This window comes from Phaethon aethereus, assembly GCF_964289735.1.
Source record: "Phaethon aethereus genome assembly, chromosome: 3".
NCBI classification, from domain to species: domain Eukaryota; kingdom Metazoa; phylum Chordata; class Aves; order Phaethontiformes; family Phaethontidae; genus Phaethon; species Phaethon aethereus.
The window spans coordinates 8284152-8304734 of record NC_138576.1 but is presented as its reverse complement, the minus strand read 5'-3'; the positions used below and the strand labels follow the sequence as shown (position 1 = coordinate 8304734).

Sequence of the window (20583 nt, the reverse complement as noted above, 5' to 3'; positions counted from 1 at the left end):
CTTGGTATGGAGTGAAGTATTGGAACTGGATTTTAGAATATCTGTTCTCTATAAGTAGACTTGCCATGTTTCCCAGGCAGGGAAAAAAGACTCTCCAGGAGTATTAAAAAGACCCAAATGCACAGTCTGAAAAATGAATCTTAAATAGTAGCTTAAATAAGTCTCTTTCCTTTTATGTCTCCCTGAATGTACAAGGTGAAGCAGGCATGCCTTTCCATGGTTTCTGCTGGGGCCTGTCCAGCAGTACAAAATGCTGGGCCTCACACACGTGGCCCATTCATTACACTTTACCCATCTTTGCATTTAGAGGAAGAAAAGTTGGGTAATTCATTCAGTTCTTCCCTTATACCTATTTCTGTCACCATAATCATGATAGTTTAACTTCCATGAATCTGTCTGCCTGCTTCTCAGGTGCATCCATATTGCCTCTTGTCTCTGAGGGTGAGGTTCGTGGGACTAAATGTAAATGTTTGTATTTAATCTAGTCACCCTAGCTTGCTTTTGCAGTCAGTGGAAAGGAATAGGCACTTACTTACTTAATAGGGCTGGTTCACCATGATCAGTTTTAGAAATATATGTTAGGGCATGAGTAACCTGCTGTAGAAGTGCTTTTCCTTTTTTTAACTGATCATACAGGAGTGTAGATGACAAGTTCAGTGTAGACACTTGCATTTAGCCAAATGAAATTTACGTTCAATGTCTTTGATCCTTAATTTACCTTGCAAGGTTTTTTCTTTCTCTTCTGTGTGCATGTATAAATCTACATGCTGCGTAAGACACTGACAGGAGACAGTGATGCAGCCTTCTTAGAAATGGAACATTTTAATATAAAAATTAAGCATTTCTGAAAACGTTGCAGGTTTGCATGGGATCCAACTGGAACAGCAAAGAGAGCCTGAAGCAGGTTTTTTTTTTTTTCTTTCCTTCCCAGTTTTCCTTAATGAATATTAAAGCTCTTTATAGTTATATTTTTCTTCAGTTTTTGTATGGATTGTATACATGCATTACCTAGATTTGTTGTTGCTGCATAATTTTTAGCATAATATTGTTTCTCCAGGAACATCCCGACCACAATTAAAAGTAGAGGCTAGTCTCTCTGCTGCAGTCCACTGGCAGCCATTAATAACAGCTGTGGTAAACTTCACTCTAGGTCTGATCCTTCAGAAGAAATCATGAGGGTCCAGCCAACCCTAGGATTTAGCTATAGTGTAACCATGCCACAGATTTTACAGGTAAAATACATTGAAAGTAGTGAAGACAGCTTTCTAGTCACTCAGTTTCTGACACTGCAGAATGTCTCTGTATTGTATTAGAAAAGAAGCTCATTAGTGTTCTTTGTGAAGAAATTATGTCACTCTGCTTGGTGGTCGCATTGAAATGCTTTTTTTGTAGGAGTGACCTCCACAGACTTCTGAACTGTCAGTTCCATCCCTTATGATTATCTCTTGTGTTGCTTTGAATGTTAATGGCACAAAGCCATCCTTGTCTGCAGTGAGCACAATCCAAGAAGAGCCTACAAAAATTAAGCAAAAAAAGAAAATGAGTGTACTGCTTTGGTTACGTAAAATGTACAAGCACGTTTTAAAAAGTCAGCCAGCATGCGAGCAGAGCAGGCTTTCTTTTTGTGCACTAAAGCCTTATTACGCTAATGACATTAAGGTCTGACAATCCATGCTAAACACACCTGTGTGTAAATGTGAAGGGCAGCTAAATGAAGGGTCTTGAAAGGTTTGAGGCATTTTGTCTCTTATTTAAGTTAAGTTGAAAACCAAGGTGCATCTTTACTAGCTCTCCATTTTCTGAAAACTCAGACAGCCTTTCCATGCTGACTTTCGTTCTAGTGACATCTACTTCTGCTTATCCTTTTTGCTCGTTTGCTCTACCCAAATGATGAAGAGATCGTAACAACTGAAAAAGTTGGCAGAGAAAATGATTGTGCTGTATTTGTTCTAGAAGGAAGTAGGTGTTTCCATCTCTTTTACTATCAAGCCAAGATTGTTCAGTATGTTTTCAAATTCAGATAGCAAATGGAATTTACACCTTGAAGATGATTTACAAGAGATACCATGATTTAGAAAAGATGATTTACAAAAACTGATGTAATAAATTTTCTCATTCTTTAATTATTGAATCTTATCATAAAGAAGAGAATGAACAAAGTCTGAATGACATTTTTAATCCTTTTTTGGGGGGGAGGGAAGGCAAGATTAAAAAACAAGACATCAAAACCATTCAGGTTCACTTTCTGTGTTCCATAGAAGCAGAAAATAAACCTGCTCCCACTTTGTTTTTTATTTTCCTTTGACAGTGAAGCTATATGTACCTTTTTTTTTTTTCCTAGTGATTAATCTGTTTCCTTTTGGACTGGATATTGCAGTTCTTGTAGAAAATAGTGAATTCTCTATTCCTCTTTTTTTCAGTTTGACAGTTTATGAAAAATTTTTAAAAGTCTGTGGCAACTGAAACACATTGTGGGAGCCCTTGCATCACACGTTTTTCTTAGAGCATATGATCCTGTCATTACTGAGCAGGGGTATTAGCTGGCATCTGAGGTAAAGAAAGCCATGTTATGTTCTGTTGTTGAAATTTTTAATTTTGGGAGGTAAAACCGTATTTTGAAAAGGATCGTGAAAAAAGGAAGTGTAGAAAATCCAGAAGAACCATGTGTAATTTTTGTCAGTCATACCAAAGCATGTTCCTGGGCAAGGCAAATCTTCCCTCCTTATGCTATTAACACAGCACTTTTCCAGGCTGCTACACTATTGCATGTTGTCATATCACCTGTTACATCATAAGAAGATTGTCATTCAACACCATGAATCTTTAATCTACTCCTAATGCTTGCTTTCTCATGCTGGGCAGACTTCAGATTCCATAAGCAATGGGCCTGCAAGTGGAAATTCTGCTGTCTGAATCAATAGTTACATTGTTGGTCAAACTGATAAAGCATACTCTTTTGTCCCATTCTTGTGACTTTTTCTGTTCATCCATTGAAATGTCTGAAATTCTCTGTGTCGTTGGTAACACTTGCTTTGAAGCATATCCCACAAAATATTTCAATGGTGGAAAAACCTTGGGCAAAACGTAATACCCTTTTGCTATGCATAATTATTACAATGATGACCCACCAAAAAGAGAAACTTCTGTGTGTTAATATCAGGGCACTACATGACAGGCTATATTTAGTACAGGTAATGGTAGTCCTGGGCTTAAAGTGCATATGACGACGCCAAGTTCATTGCTCATCTAACTCTGATGATCTTAATAGCCTTGCTGTGGGTATGAATTTGGCCTACAGCTGTAAACTTCTTTTTTCCAATATTTTGCAGTTTAAGAGTTTATTCATAGTAAAGAATGCTAGGCTGTCATTGCAATACAAGCACGCTCTTCATTACATCCACTTTAATTACACAGTATTAGAAGATGGGAGTGATATTTTTAAACATCACATTTAGTATTCATGCCTTGTGGCAAAGGAAAGGTTTAGGAATATAAACCTGTGCTGGTCAGAACTGAAGATCTACATAACTACTTCTGCCCCAAACCTGATAATTTTACAAGATTTGGTGAGTTTTAGAAAGATTCCTGTTTCAGTTGTTCTTTTTGCTGTCAACAAACAGACTCAATTTCAGAAAAGCTGAGCACCACGTTGAACTGAAGGTGGGACATGTTAGGATGATTCTGAAACATTGTCCTTTTGATATCTCAGAAATCTAATGCATGAAATTAAGGAGTAGCATTCTAATTAAATATTAAATATTCAACTGTTCTATAGAGCTGGAAATCAGTTTTCTCAGGCCCATTATTTATTATTTTCATACTGAATTCTAAACCACTTTTTTCAATACGGGAATTTGTTTCCAAAATCAGGAACTGGAAGTGCAGGTTAAAAATGGCATCCTCCATGCCATGCAAGGGCAGAAGCCTGCTGGGAAATAGCTCAGGCCTCTACAGCAAGTGGAGTTTTTTCATATGTACCTCCACTGCACTGTACAGTCCAGAGAGATTGTTGACAAAAATATGAAACCTGCACATCTTTATTTTCTGGAACAACTCTCAGAAACTGCTGTAAGCCAGGGGAAAACTGAAATGTCCCAGTGTGTCTTGGATAAAGGCAGCTCCCCTGATCTGTGTTGTATTTGTAGCCCCTTGTCTTTGTTCTTGTGGTGTCCTGGTTTCAGCTGGGATAGAGTTAATTTTCTTCATAGAAGTTAGGTGTGTTTTGGATTTGGGATGAAAATAATGTTGATAACATTCTGATGTTTTCAGTTGTTCCTAAGAAGTCAAGGACAGTCCAGCTTCTCGTGCTGGGCTGCCAGCGAGCAGGCTGGGGTTTCACAGGGAGCTGGGAGGGGACACAGCCAGGACAGCTGACCCAGGCTGGCCAAAGGGGTATTCCATACCGTGTGACGTCATGCCCAGTATATAAAGCTGGGGGAGGAAGAAGGAAAGGGAGAGGGGATGTTTGCAGTGATGGTATTTGTCTTCCCAAGTCACCGTTACGCGTGATGCAGCCCTGCTTCCCTGGAGATGGCTGAACCCCTGCCTGCCCATGGGGAGTGGTGAATGAATTCCTTGTTTTGCTTGGCTTGCTTGCACAACTTTTGCTTTACCTGTTAAACTGTCTTTATCTCAAGCCATGAGTTTTCTCACTTTCACTCTTCTGATTCTCTCCCCTGTCCCACCATGGGGGAGTGAGCAAGCGGCTGTGTGGTGCTGAGTTGCCGGCTGGGGTTAAACCATGACATGTGGTCTCATCAACAACAAGGAGATAAGCAGAATATGAATGGCAGAATGGTGCATATTTTATGTCTCTCTTTTTCTGACTGTCCTTGGTGACAGCACCACTAACATCCCAAGCCTGGTTTCTTTTTCATGAATAAGCCTACTATATAGCAGCCTGGTATGTAGCTGTCGTTATTTAGGAAACTAAAGCTTATATTATTACTTTTCTTTTTGATTTCACCAACAGTTGAATTCATTTCTCATAAAACAGAGTATACCAATTAAGCCAATATGTCTCAGCCTGTCAGGGGCTAAGACAAGAGATAAGAGATTTATGGATATCAGTGTGGAAACTGTGCAAGGAGATCATAATTATAGCCAACTACTGTGTACTGTAAGATCATAGTATACTTAGATTGTGATGAGAAAAGCCATCAGAAGGTTTATAGAGAAATGGCTAAAAAATAACAGTATGTATGTTGCTGAGAAGGTAGCATACATGAACAGATAGGAACAAGTTCATTCAGAGACCAGTCTGGGACTACGATTTCCCTAGCTGCTTCTGTCCTTACAAGTTAATCAGGGGTGGGTGGTAGAAATGTGAGACTGGCAAATTAGAACATTGAGCTTCATTGTTTATCTTATGTGAAAATAATCTCAAATGCTACATGAAACATATATGTGTGTATTTTTATATATATAATGTTCTGAGAACAAATTTTTCTCTAACCTACTCTCTATTGTTGGGTCTGGGACATACTTGTAAAGACGGGCAAAGCAAAATGCCAGAAGGTCTCAGGAAGCATTTCTGTTTGCAAGTAACACAGTGTACTGGTTATTTTCGCAGCCTTCCTTCCTCTGTAGAGGCATCTAACATACTACTCTGGTAATGGGTAGTCCTGCAGTTAGCATTTAAGTGATTTCGAGAGACACTCTGCTGTATTTCAGACAAAGGAAAACACATACTTAACAAAAAAAGTTAGCTATCTCAGTTTACTACGGTATGGGGTAGCTATTCTACCACAAATGCCTCTTTCATGCTAAAAATCTTAGGTGAAACCAAATACCAGAAATAAAAAGAACATACCATGTTTCATTTCAATAATTGGTAGATCAAACAGCTGCTGGACTAAATTCAAATGGATCTTGCCATCACAGAGGAGAACATCTTTTGTTTCTTCAGTAACTGCTCCATTTGAAAAACTTCTCTTCAAATGCATATATGTAAAAGAAAAGATCTTGTTAAAGGCTTTGACATTGTGCCTGAGTTCTTTTAACCATTCCTCTGCTCTTATTCCTTTCAGTTCTTTAGTCATTTTGCTTTTTCTTTGTCTGCCTTTGTTACAATTTGTAGATGACACCGTCATGCAGTGCAATTCTAAGTGCAATCTCATAGTCCTGTGTGAAGAGGAATATGCCTCTTTGCATTTTGCTTTGTGTGCTCATGCAGCTCAAAACTGCATCAGCGCTGTATATATAATATATTGGGTCATGCGTACATGTGTACATTGGGCCTTTCTGCCTAAAGAGTCAATTCAGTGGAAGAGAATATATCATCCCTGGAATAAAGTTGTACAAGATGCTACCAGAGCAAGTGAGTAGTCTGTTCAGTTTCAGTTGCACACATGTGTGGTTTTGATACTCATTGGTCAGCTATTCCACCCCAGTAAAATAACTTCAGTTCTGGCACAGAGAGAATTGCAGAGAGACTGGACATAGAGACAGTCTCTCTGAAAAGCTGTCGTAACAAGGTAGCTTGGGAGTCCTGTGACTTTCTTTGAGAGAGAGGGAATGTATGGATTCACAGCTCTGGAATTTGCTCTGACATTCACTAAAAGAACACACTTGAATATAAAGGTGGCATATTTGCGCTTCATGAAGTTTAGCTGGCCTTGAGAATCAGCACCTTTGTTCCATCATTCCAATTACTGCAAAGTGCAAGGACCACAAAATAGTTGAGCTAATGTGGTTATGGAGTGGATATATATTTGCATTTACATTTTCCTATCTGCTATCATCTGAAAGTCATTCTAGCATTAAAAATTTTCCAGTGACTCAATGCCATTGTAAAATATATGTGAAATGGACATTTTCTTCTAAATAATCTTTCTATACTTTGTCCTATGAATTTAATTTTGTTGTTTTCTCTCCATACTTTCCACCTGTGTAGTTACCATGTGTTATGTGTTTTTTTTTTTTCCTTTGGCATCCCTTATGTTTGCAATACCCCCAGATTTAGCATATTTCTTATTTGAATGAACAGTCTATTTATCCCATTTCCTGTTTTGTTCTGTTTTGTACATTCAGAAGGAATCCAAGTTAACATTTTAAATGGGTTGAAAAGATGTCATCTATCCTAACTCCTGTTCTAGTCCTACCCTGTCTGTGTCTACCTCATACCATTGAATCTTTCTTGCTAATATGAAGCCTACAGTTGAATGAATTCACAGCTGCATCTTCTTTTTCTGTGCATAGTAATCTAACCTTTGACTAAATAAATGTCTCTTTTAATACTTGTCTTCATTTCTAATTGTGCTGTCTTTTGACTCAGTCGCTCTCTCAGTGAACACATGCTTTTTTTGCTGTGTAACAACCTTTCTGAATCCAATCACTTTCATTTTTCTCTACGTAGTATGTATATGCTGTCATGCAACCACATTGGATTCTGTAAAAGCAGAATGTCTACCAACTGTTGCAAAAGTATTTTTTCCCGCTCTGTCATAAATTGGACATGCAAATATTCTATGGCTGATTGTTATTTATGTGTTATGATTGATTGAAGATGTAAGAACTGTAAAAATATCTTTCCATTAAAAATGTGAACTTTCCAACTTTCAGAGATCTTCTCATCTCTTTTCCCATTCAGAACAGCCAGAAATTTGTTGCTGTGTTATTAATAGGGAAATACCTAAGGAATGCATCAAAGAAGTATCATTTTCTCAGTCATAAAGCTATAGTAACTTTTTATTACAGCTATAGCTATATAACAGAACTTCATTGTCATTTTTAGGTCTCTTCAAATTATACAGTACTATAATCTATTGAACCTAAATACACTTAAAACTCAGTGGGCTGAATGTTCAGCAGTGAGCATGTGCTTTGCATTTACATTGCAAAGATGCTATTTGCCCTTACAGGTAGTTGTGCAAAACTTTTCATTGCTGCATATTGTGGATTAGTGCATCAGACAACTACTTCATTCCTCTGAACTCAGGTTGAAATAGCAGAGTTTATTCAAACTTGTACTTCAGTTAATGAATTATAGAAAGAGGTGGACTGTAAATGAGACAGGCACTTGCCTTGACCAGAGTGGTTCATTTTTTCATGCAGATATGCTTCAACTCAAGAATAATCAGAAAACAATCTAGCTCTGCCTCTGTTGGCTTGAAATCAGTTGAATGGAAGTGTATATTAAGGATGACTTCATGTTTCCTACTTAGCCTTGCAAGTTATTATTGGAACAGCCATTAGAATTGAAAGACATTTTTCTCTGTACAAAACTACATGGCATCTAGTTTTTATCCCAACCAGTGTTTCAAGTACAGACCTCAAAGCTTAGCTTAAGTTTCAGAGTTGTTTGTCCTTCATCACTTGTGAACATTCATATTAGCTAGTCTCTCTGTCATATACTTCTGTTTATAATGATAAACTTAATCATCTTTACATTTTATTTTTGTCTGCTGGCAAATTCTGCCAGGTCAAGAATCTTTCTCTGTTTTAATCTTCTAATTATTTAGACTTTTCTGTTTAATGTTTACTTTAAGTGATGACAACATACCGTCTCTTTAAGGAATATGTTCACACATGTCATACCATATATTAACTGATTTAAACCCATGCCTTCTTAAGAGGTAGGTAACTGTTAGTATTCCCTTTTTATAGACGATCAAATCATTACACAGGAAGTGGAGATTCACTCAAGGTCATGCAAGTAATTTGTGACAGAGTTAAAAATACAACTAAAAACTCACCTCAGTACTTCCCATTTCCATGCCTTAACCCAAAGACGATTTTCTAGTCAAATCTAAATTTAATCCACCTCTTCCCAAAATATGTATCTCTGGTTTTGCTGTGTTACTATTTTATCTCCAGTAGAAGCCAGAAGACTTGCAATTCTCAGATTAAAAGCCCTTAATGTTAGTTGTTTTATCCTAAACCAAAGTTTATTGGTAGCCTAAGAAGACATTAATCACAGAAGAAACAAATATATTTGCACATACATGAGTAGGTATTTTCAGATTAAGTTTCTTTAGCCAACTTCCTGTAGTATGTGAGGCCCAACTCTCCCTCAACACAAATCCAACAGAAAGAAACCATTAATTCAAGAATTGTTTTCGTTCATCTGTGTCAGCCTGCCCCTTGATCAGATTTTATAACCTATAAGGGTCTTCTGGGCTGCAGCCAGCCCATCACAGCGTTGCCAGACTGTCTTTCAAAACTCATGTTTTGGAATGCAAATGTATATGGGAAGAAAATTATTTACAAAGGTAAAAAGGGTTCCTGGATTAGATGTTATACACCATAAGTCTTCATGATAAATAAACATGTCTTTTTTCTGCCTCTCGACCTTTTTCACTATTTATCTTGCATTTCCTAATGCACTGCCTACACTTGCCTGGATGCTAAGATCATCTTAATGAAATTGAATTCAACGACTCATGAAACAGTGAGGTAAATAAGAATATGCTACCAATCAGAGTTGTTTTTACTAACACTGGGTTAGTGATAAATTGCAGTTTGACTGTGTCTTTCTTGCACATGGATGTCTAGAAATGTTAAATGTTTTCCAGATGAGGCCTCACGGCTGTGTTGCCCAATATTGCACTACTTACTGGAGGTACCTCACTGATGTACCCAAAGACTGCCTTTGTTGTTTTCATAAACTTGCCACATTTTTGTTTCATAATCATCTTGTCACTTAACACATGTGAACTTTTGTCATCGTTGGTTGTTTCCACTAATGAATTTCCAGTTTATAGCAGAAATTTCTTCTATTAATCCTGGAATATATCACTATGCACTTCATGTTAGTCCATTTCAATCCATCTTTTATTCTAGATGCTAAGGTCATCAACTTACAGGTGCGATATCCTGATCCTCTATTGACTACTTCTTATCCTACTACTGACTTTATGCCACATGTAGATTTTATTAGCATATCTCATCAGATCATTAATGAAACTTTTAGATTAGCCTGAATATCAATCATGAGACAATCCCCTACCAAATTTCTTCCATTCTTCTGTATATTACTATAACGGTTTGCTAACTTCCTTCCAGCTAATTCCTTAACCGACTTCTATTTCTTCTATTAACCCCTATTTGCTGCTGTTGCACAAATAATTTCCCCTGTGGCATGATTTCAAGTACTGTACTGAATTACAGGTATTTTAAATATTCTTCATATTCTTTGTGTTAATAATCTGTCCTTTTACAATGGAAAGGTATCAGGTTAGTCAGTCACATCTATGCATTGTAAGATAAATAGGCTGTAGTTGCCTAGGACTTTGTTTTCATTTTCTTAAACCCTTGATTTCAGCTGTTTGTGTTGTGTTTCAGTGGTAATTTCAGTTTTGATACCTTAATATCCATTAGTCAGCTTGCTTCTGCCTTGCTGCCACATTCATTGTGTAGGATAAGAAAAAAATAGTAAATTAAATAGACGTGGAGGATCTGGCCCAGAAGACAAGGGAAATAGACTTAGATGGCTAAGGAGGAGCACTGAAGAGGAATGAGAACTATGATTTTTGACATTCAAAGTACTGTGTCACATTATGCCTTGTGCAGCTTTGCCACAGGTAGTATTAATTAGGTTTGGCAGTCTGCACTGCTCCCATTTCTTGTCATGATTTCTACTGTTGCTGTGATTCCTGTTTGATTTTTGGTAGATCCTGATTTTTTTTTGGTGGAGATCTTAGTATCTTTGCTCACCCTTATATGGGACATTCCAACTGCAACCCTAATTAACCTGTCAGAGAAGCATAAGCCTGTAAAATGTTAATGTTGGAAGAGATCTGAGGTGCTCAGGGGTGCTTAAATCTCAGTGTGGTTTGCATTTATAGTGCATATCAGCATTTCAGATGATATGATGCTAGGATTTCTCTACTCTTGGCTCCCTGTGAATAGTTCTGCAACTGACGTTTCAGGTGTATTGTCATCTAAGATATACCCTTTGTCTTCATGCTTGTGCTTCCATGATCTTTATGTTTTGAGTGTGGAGTTTTTTTAACTCAGATCTTTACTTTCTTTGCACAGTATGAAAACTTGGATTCATTTTTAACATTACATATTCCTTTTCTTTACATCAATGTATCCAACAAATGAATCATCTGGTCTAATAAAAGGTATTGTGGTGTCTACAAACCCTGCTTGTCTGCTATTGATCAGTTTTAGAACACTGTTGTCAGAATTTGTTCTTAACAAATCCCTCAACCTTTGCTCAAAATGTTATCCATGCATTAATCACACCTTCTCTTGACTACTGCAGGTCTGTCTTTTTTGGTCATCCTAAATCTCTTCCTTCTAAACTTCAGGATGGCTGGCTAGTTTCTTACTCCAGGGAGCAGTCATATCACCTTCCTCTTCCATCATTTTCATGACTTTCTTTCTACTGCTCGACCTAAGTCAAAATTGCCCTTTGGATTTCAGAAAGGTTCATGGTCTTATTACAGCTGATTATTGCAGCCTGGTCTGTGCTCGTTTTACTGTGCCACCCTTATACCCCCCTTCTTTATCGCTACTTCATGTGTTTCTATCAGAAAAACTTTATTGCCTTATATTTGGATCCTTTCTATTCATCTCTCAGCTCTGTGTAAAAAAATTGTTTATTTTATAGCTGACCTCAGCAATAAAGTTTCCCATAGTAAATTGTATGAAGATGCTATAAAAGTACAAATTGATTTGTATATAACTACTGGTGAGTGCTAAGAAAAGGAAATCATGGTGACTAATTGCTGAAAAGATTTTTTTTCCCTGTTTAATTATGCAATATATGCTCTCAGTGATATACACTTTTGACATAATACTGCTTGTGAGCAAAATGTAGGAGTTTTAAGATATTCTTCAGATTAAGATAAATCTTACTCCTTCTGGAGAGGTTTGTCTAAATGTCATCAATTTCAAATCCAGATTGTCTTTATTGCCACTGTAATTAGCTTTTGAATGGGGCTAGTTTAAATATTCTGCAGCTGTTTCTTTTCTGGGGGAAAAGGATGATAAAAGTATCTTTTTGCAAAATGAAACAGAAACAAATCTGTGACAGATCCTCATCTCTTCTTTTTTTTTTTTCCTTTTTAAATAATATCCTTTTATTGTGTCTGTCTGCCCTCCCACACTATCCTGAATCACAAGTCTGTATGTGATGAAAGAACAATAATATTTGCTTTTCAGGGTTGAATGATCAAGTCACCTCTGGTGGCTGAATGCTATTACACAAGTGATAGTGCAGTGACATTTCCAAAGTGTGAGTGATCATGTTTTTCTTTTATGGCTATGGGCTGCAAAGAATATAAATTCTGGTAGTACTGCATGAATGTGACTTCAGAGGAGTTATAGGTAGGCTAGCACTAACAGAAAAAACAAAGGTTTTGAAGGCTATTTAGTGAGCAGACATTATGAATTATTAAGTAATACGCATTCTGTTTTATATTATGGTTTTCTAAGCAGAACTGGAAACATACATAAATGTGTCAATAATGCTTCTGCACAACAGTGTTCATAATTGCCTTTAATTATTGCTGCATTTTTATCTATTATATTTTAAACTTTCCTTTTATGTTTTTAATGCATAAATATTGTTATGCAGTACTGGTAATTTTATTTTATAGTACAGTAGATTTCTCAATCAAGATTGAACCTCTGCCGTGCTGGGGATTTTACAAACACTTTAGAAGACTTGCGCTTGGCAAAAAAGCTGGAAGATAATGGCCATATTATTGACTGGACTGCAGTGTTCCTAAAGCTTAGAATGTTTTCCACAGGCTGATATTTATATCATAGCGCAATAAAGCTATTTCCTGACTTTTTGCACTGTGAACACAGAGCCTGGCTGGAACCCACAGCCCAGCTGGTCTCTGAGCTCACAGAGCACTAATCAACTCCTGAAGGAGGAACAAGGTTCAGATGTCTGAATCCAAACTAATCAAAATAACTATTTTCTGAGAAAATTATTAGCTGCCTATGAAGAAAATATTTCCCCATCTGTCTGGAGGCCTTTTTGCCATCAGTCTATTTGTCATTATTTTTTGGCATCATGCTGTGATCCTGTTAGATTTCAGAAGAGGGGCTGAACTATGCAAGGCATTAGTTGTGAGACCTACACAGAAAAGCTATGTGTGTTGGAAAGATGTTAAGTGGCATTTTTTCTGAGTCATTATAATGTGGTACTAGCGGTGCTTTCTGCTGGCTCAATGTGAAACCAAACGGTTCAGAAAAATAAGAGTCTTTCTTTCTAAATGTAGTTAGTCTAGCGGTATTTCAGAGCAGTATTTTTTTTTTTTTCTTACAAAGTAAAAACCAAGATCATTAATCCTAACTGCTTGTGCAAGCAAACGTGCACAGTGACTTCAGATCTTAGAGTAATGTCGCAAACAAAACTTCTCTTTGGAAAGGTTAATCCAATCGAATCCAAGAGATAGAGCTTCTTGCTAAATAAATAAGTTGATTTATGTTAAGAAATAAGAATTAAGTTGAACATGCTGGAGAACAGGAGGGCTTTCTTCTTGGCAAATAAAATCCTAAATTATTTAAAATAGATGTTGCTTTTTTCATATCAGATTTTGTATAATGTATTCAAGTTAAATTATTGACTAATTCAGATCAAAAGCTTTGCTTTTATCCAGAGTACCTAGCATACTAGAATCTGCTTAAATGCCAAATAAACAATTGCTAAAAACTAATGAATATGTTTGAATTGAGTCACCGTTCCTTTAATGAGCATTTAAGGAGAGGTACTTAGATGTCTGTATGTATTCCTTTAAAGTAAAAGGAAATCAAATTTGTTTGAGAAGTACATGCTTCATCATCGTCACAATGTAATGTATTACTTTGAAATAATGCTGCTTATGTTGCAGTAGATAAGAACGCATTTATAATTGGCATCTACATCCTGAAAGAGACCCCAGTTTTAGCAGAAATACCACTAGCATCAGCACGACCAAAAATATTATCAGTATGTTAGTATTACTGCTAATAATACTAAGAATAATGGCCAGAAATAATTAGCCAACCTACATTTCTTAGTTGAAATTCTTATTGAAGGTAGTAGCAATTTTGACAGAACAAGGGTGGGATAGGAACATGATGAATTGACATTTGTCTATTTATTTAATGAAATGATAATTACATATTGACCGTTTTTTTTTCAGAAAATCTGAAGTGTTAATATTTTTTACAAATTGAGTATGTCCGGCTCTGTGAAGATTACTAGTGAGAAATTAAAGTAGAAATAAGCCAACTTCATGTCATGCCCACATGAATTTTCCATATATCTCAGATTTAATACTTTGTTTCAGCCTTCATGAGTCTAACTATCTTCAAACTTTGGATCTGAGCTTGTGTTTGAATTTACTATGTTTCTCATGGGCTACTGTGCCACCCTACTCATAGGCTCAGCTCTACACTAAGCTAACATATAAACCTTTTGTACATTAACAACTGTTTGGCTCTGTTCCGTCTCTTTGATAGATGCACACAAAATCAGCTAGTATCTAAGACAGTTGTGCATAATCAAAGAAGAAATAACAGACACAGATCTTCCATGTGAAGTATCCTCTAAGTTACCCATATCATCCTGAGTTATTGTTTCAATGATGAATTATAATACCATTTTAAATTAAGCTTGATGCCAAAGTCAGGTTACAGTTCTCATGTGTTGATAAGAATTAAACTGCATCCTCTTGATTTAATGCTAAATTAATACAAGATTGTTTAAAAATTCAGTGTCCTATCACAATATTTTTAAGCTGACAAAAAAGTTACCTGGTAAGTGATATGAACGACAGGTGGTTCCTGTGAACATGGATAGCCTAAAGGTATTCTCCTCCCATTTTTAGTGAAGTCCGTTATTTCAGAAAGATTCAGTTGTAATTCATTGAAGCTGCCACAAAGTCTCTCTAAATTTCTAGATATGTGACTCATTCCTCTTTCACTTGTCAAACTGTGGTTTTTAGGAGAACTTGATGTTTCTTGGATCACATTGAACTGCACTTTAGGGGAAGTTGGTCTGCTGGAAAGCCTGGTAGGTGTTCCAAAACCAAGAAGAGACACTGAACGATTGGTAGGTTCAGCGTCCAATGTTTCCAAGGCCACTGAGTGGTCACCTGGAAGCCTTTTTTCATCCAGGTCACTCACACTTGATGAAGAGCTCTGCTCATAACTAGGGCTCTTTACTTCTTTGATGAGCCTTCTCCTGCCACTAGGAGATTGAATAACTGTGCTTCTTGGTATTAACAGCTCTCTGCTTTGAGGTTGGTCTTCTGTGGCAAGATTTTCAAAGAACTTTCTTTTTCCAGGAATATTCACAGAGGATTCAAAGTTATAAACCATATTCTGCTTAGTCTCAGGCAATGCTGAAGAATCTTCTTCCAGCATCAGTTCTTTGATCATCAGACGCATTACATACCTGTCTGAACTTGAAGATGGAATGAGAGTAGGCCCAGGGAACTTTTGCTTCCCAATCAGAATCAATAGGAGTTTATCCGTCAAAAAGCATAGGCCCTTTGGTCTTTCATTCTTTTCCAGCTGGATTTGTTGAATATGAGGCATGCAAGAAGACGTTACTGAATACACCAAAACAATGTTAGAAGTATTAGAGGCTACTGCCACAATCTGAGCTCTAAGGTCAAAAGCCATTATATCAGGAACCAGAATACCTGGGATGGTGACTTTTCTGGTGGTGGTTACCTTCCTCTCAAAAGTCACCAAGATCAAGTGAGAAGAATCTTGACCATTTGTTGCTGCAGAGTCTTTGCATTTCAAAGTAATAAGAGGACCGGGATCAGATCGACGGTGGTTTGCAAGAATATGGGTTAGATCCACAGGACCTGACAAAGAAGAAGCAACTGAATCAACACCTGATCTGTCTGAATCTGTGGACTGTCTTCGCAGGTCCATGGAGTATTCCTCATCACCAAGCACCAGAGCAGACTGTGCGATTAAAGAACCAGCTTCAGTACTGGATGGCATATCAAATGCAATGCCCGCATTCAAACCACAGATATTATTTAAAGGAAGCTCGGTAGCTACAGCAATTTGGAAATCCAGTGTGGCTTCTATAGCACAGATAAAACCCCCCACATCAAAGACTGGGCAAAAAGAGCAGATATTTAGAGTTTTCTGAGCATCATCCCATATGTAGGAATGCAGGGCACTGCTTATAGCAACTACTAAACGATTACCGTCCTTAGTCCAGCAAGCACAGTGGATAAGCCCACTGCTTTTGATATCTGCCTTAACTCTAGTATTGTCAGTACGAACAGCATGCAAGACTGAAGCATCTTTTTTTGTAAGCACAGCCAAGACCTCCTTCTTTGGATGCCAGACACAGCCCTGGGAAAGCAGTGGAAAAGGCTCACCAACTTCACAAGTCTGAGAAATCAAGGGTTTGTTCTTCTCTGCAGTGCTGTAGCACAGCTGCCAAATGCTAACGTGCTTTTTATGCTGAACAGCGAGCAGAGCTGGGGTGTCTGTAGAGCAACATGGGCCCCAGTAAAGCCCATGAACATGTTCAAATTGACCAACAACACTTGAGTCTCCAAACTTTAGCTCTCCGTTATGATAGTATAAAGCAGTCAGTATCACTTGCCTCCCATCTGTCCAGGCAATTCCATGCACGGGGTGGATGGCCTGATATAAAGCATTGAGGCCAGTTCTCAGCAGTTTTGCCTTTCCCAGCTCCATCTTTAAAAGCTTTCTGTCTACTGGTACTTGTTCCAAAGTAGAGAATCCATGGAATTCACCTGCAGATCACGATGAAGAAATTGTTTTCTCGTATCTCCTTCCTTTTCCTTTCCAGACTCAAGCTGTTTTTTCTGCTAATAAGCCAAGAGCCTATATTGTGAACTCCTTCCCAGTAAGCCTGCAGCTGCTCTTCTAAGTATAAATCCATGTCAAAGCTGCTTTTGCTATGTCTTTTCCTGGGAGGAGTTATCATCTTCATGTGATGGCTAACAAGGTTTAACCAATTACTGTACGTTTTCGTAGAAGTCTATTTTTAACTCTTCACTGCTGGGAGTATATTTAAAAATAACACTGTAATACCTTGACCTTCAGTGAATGAAGGTCTTTGGTGAAGACTGGAGAGAGATCATGGAATGTTAAGCCTAAGTATTAAGCTACAGCCTGAAATAATGACCTGACACTTCTTTCAGCCAGCCTTTGAAGGATAAAAGAAGATTTAAACATACCTGAGAACTGTACAAGGCAGATCGCAATCTCTGATGGACAGCATCTTTCAAAGATACAAGATCCTAAGTGGCTACGAAAGGAAAGTAGAAAAGGGAAGTCATGCTCTGTTCTGTTAGTAGTTACAAGAGAATGAAGGAAGGTGAGATTTTAAAAAAAGCAAAATAGTCTAGAAACAAAGACAAATGATTAGTGTTTATTTCACTGGGCAGATTTCCTAGCTACAAATATATATTGATTTCTTTCTTGGTGTTCCCAGCCACCTGTATCTGAGTACTGTTCCCTCATCATATAGCCAAAATGTAAAGAGGAAGACAAATTTTCCTGTTTCCCTAAACTCTGCAGTTTCTGCAATATGTAACATAACATCGTGCAAAGATTCTTGAGTTGACAAAGACCCAACCAGTAAACTCATGCAACACAGTGGGGCCATGTGAGGATATGCCAATTTGTTTCGTCTATATTCTTTCAGGACCAGAGTTGGTTCAGATGGACTACCTTGGGTGTCTCCGTTCTTCCCTCCTCAGCACATCCTTTTCTGGGGTTAGCTTGGACAGAGCTTGCGTATCGCTGTACATAAATTGTCAGGGTGGGATTAATTACTTAAGTATAAGCAACCATTACTATTTTCAATGCCCTAGGATATCTGAGACAGCCACACTGGTCTGGCAGATACAGCATAAGACTTACAGAAGAGTAGTGCCATTCTGGAGTAGCAGCTGGCAACAGAGATGATCCCTAGATAGTCCCTAGAGTGGCTAAGATGGCATTAAAAGCTTATATACAGGTAACTGAACCCCATCCTCAGCATCTTTTTATAGTTCTTGTTTTGCCAGCATCTCCTTTCTGCTTTGATGTAACTTGTGTCTCTTGCTGTTTACATTTAAAAAAAAAAACAAATAGACCTGGGCAGAGGTTTGCAAATTATCAATATAGTCACTGTGGTTAAAGATGTTAAGACTTAACTATACACAATCTGCATCTTTGGCTGATTTATACTTTATATATTTTTATAGTACTACCTGGAAAAAACAGACCTCTTGATGAAGGCAGTTGGACCTCTGTTGTAAGAATTTTTTTAGCATTCTTTTTCCAGGTGTATTTACTGAGGATGGTGAGTACCAATAAAGAACTCCAAATTTATGTAAAGTAATCATACCATATTCTTATTCACAGCTACTTGGGTTTTGTAGGTTATTTAATGAAGATTACATTCCAAGTCAAGGCTTTTTTTTATATTCATCAAGGACAAGCCAGCAGTTAGGACTGGAATAGGTTAAAAAAAAGGGGGGGAGGAAGTTAAATACACATGTTAGAAGATTCCTTTTTATGCAAGACTTCTAAATTTTTGGTCCTTGTCTGTGCTTGCAGTGAAACCATGTTTTTTAATCATTTTACCTTACCCATTGCTGACAGAGATGCCCGGGCCATGCTTAAGATGCTACACTGCCATACCTGTTCACCAGGAACTCTGACTATTCTGCACTTCCTCAAAGTGGTAGCCAGATTATTGTGTCATATATTAGTGGTAGCTTTTCATCCATAGTAGTTGTAATGAATAGGTTACATTAAAATACAATCCCAGCAGCCCACAAATTTTCAGAGTCTGTATAAGATATTTTTGTTTTGCTTTAAAATAATGCTGCTTCGCTGCTTTGCTGTCTTCTTGATATTTTTTACTGAAACTGATAAAGCTATTCTTCAGCACAGCTATCTCATCTACATTCTGAATGGTGCTTTAAATATCGTAACAAAACTATGTTGCAGCTGGATTCTAGCAACCTAAAATGTGTTTTGGATGCAGAAATTTCTGCCTCAGTACAACTTCAATGCTCAGAAGATGTTTCACTAAGGATGATGTGTGTTCTGCCAGCTATGCAGACATCTTGAGATCATGGACTTTCTTTGCTGGTTTTTTTTCATTTCGTCATAGCTCATAGCATGCATCTGCTCTTCAGCAGTGTCTCTGACTATCAGAGGGTGATACAAGGCTGAATCTATGAGACTTGCCAGTAACAGAGTCATCCTCAATTTTGGAATTAAGGATGTCCCACAAACACTGAGGTCTTGAAAAATATTTTTAGCAGAGCCACAGTTAGGTTTTCATCTAGCTCTGAAAGCGTTAGGAAATAGGACTTCATCTGATGTACTGATGCTTATTGTTAATTCTCCAAGATATCTGGATATAAAAATGACAACATCCACAAAGTTTCACTGGCATGGCAGTGAGGTGATGAGGTAGTGAGGCATGATATATTCACAGCTGATTTCTGTTTCGTCCAGTGTTAAGATCTTTTTTTCCCCAAACTCTAGCATCTTCAGTTCACCAAGATTATTCACCTGCTGTATCCTATCACATAGCACCTTTATGGTAGAATTTTTCTAGAAAGTCTGAAGCAAATCAATAAAGGTGCCTAGCGGATAAGGAGTTATGCATTTCATTTAAAGCAAAGGAGGTTCAGAGATCTCTGACTACAAGGAATGTTTGTAATACAACTTCAGTGAATGTGAGATGAGGCCCACTAGAAACCAGACTTATGGAGACAGAAAACCTTTTATGAGTTTGCTGTGGCCTTTTTTTTTAACTCTCTAAGGCACAGTGCTTCTTGAAATCTGCAGGGCTTGGACACACCACAAGGTCTATTCTTTAGCAATTGAGTTTGAACCTCAGGCTCCATTGGGATAACATTGATGATCTCAAGGAAAATTTCCTGCCATGGTTCATTCTGTGGTATTTCAGTGGGAGAGAACAATGTGGGCAAGAAACTTCTGTGTGAACAGAATCCTCTAGCACCTCCATAAACACCATACATGAGGAAACTAATTTGAGATAATATTACCTTTCAGAGTTTATCTTTAAAAAGCGATGTAAATAATGGAAGACTTGTAAAACATACAAAGGGAAAAAAACATAAGTTATGCCATGATTACAGAATTTAGACAATTTATACTTGGGATCAAAGCACGTTCCAGATGCAGGCACAAGGTGAATGAAAGAGACAATGAACTTTTGTTTGGCACAGCCTCATTTTTAAAAACAGGATAAAAATAGAGAGAGGCGGGGAGGAAACAAATTCCCCTCATTCAGCTAGTGTATTTTTTCCAGGAACTGGTAAAACATTTAAATAATATTTCTGTGTCACATTGCCATGCACAGATCTATATAGCACACACTCAAAATAACTGAAAACTGCCCTGGCAATACTACAGTTTTGCTTTGAGGCCCGGGAAAGCAATGCGAAGAGTAATCTGTTAGTAGTCTGAGACGCTCCAGTGAGCAACCACAGTCTTTACACTGACACTAAGCTAGATTCTGATCCTGTTGACATCACTGTGCCTCTGATTAACTTTGGTATAACCCAGATCAGAATGTCACCTGTGGTTTAAACAAGGTATTTCAGCTGGTGGCACCTTGGCTGGCTTTGTCCTGCAGAGTGATTCCAGCCAGCCAGTCTC

General features: G+C 37.7%; 1 protein-coding gene across 1 annotated transcript; it reads right to left on the bottom strand.

Annotated features, from left to right (window-relative positions):
• Positions 1-456: 456 nt before the first annotated feature.
• Positions 457-16841, bottom strand: WDCP (WD repeat and coiled coil containing). Its single transcript, XM_081998119.1, has 3 exons — positions 14704-16841; positions 5813-5933; positions 457-1513 (listed from the first exon to the last, which is right to left on the bottom strand). Exons 1-3 carry the CDS (start codon positions 16621-16623, stop codon positions 1347-1349), a joined length of 2208 nt encoding a protein of 735 aa, XP_081854245.1. The 5' UTR covers positions 16624-16841; the 3' UTR covers positions 457-1346.
• Between the last annotated feature and the right edge of the window lie 3742 nt (positions 16842-20583).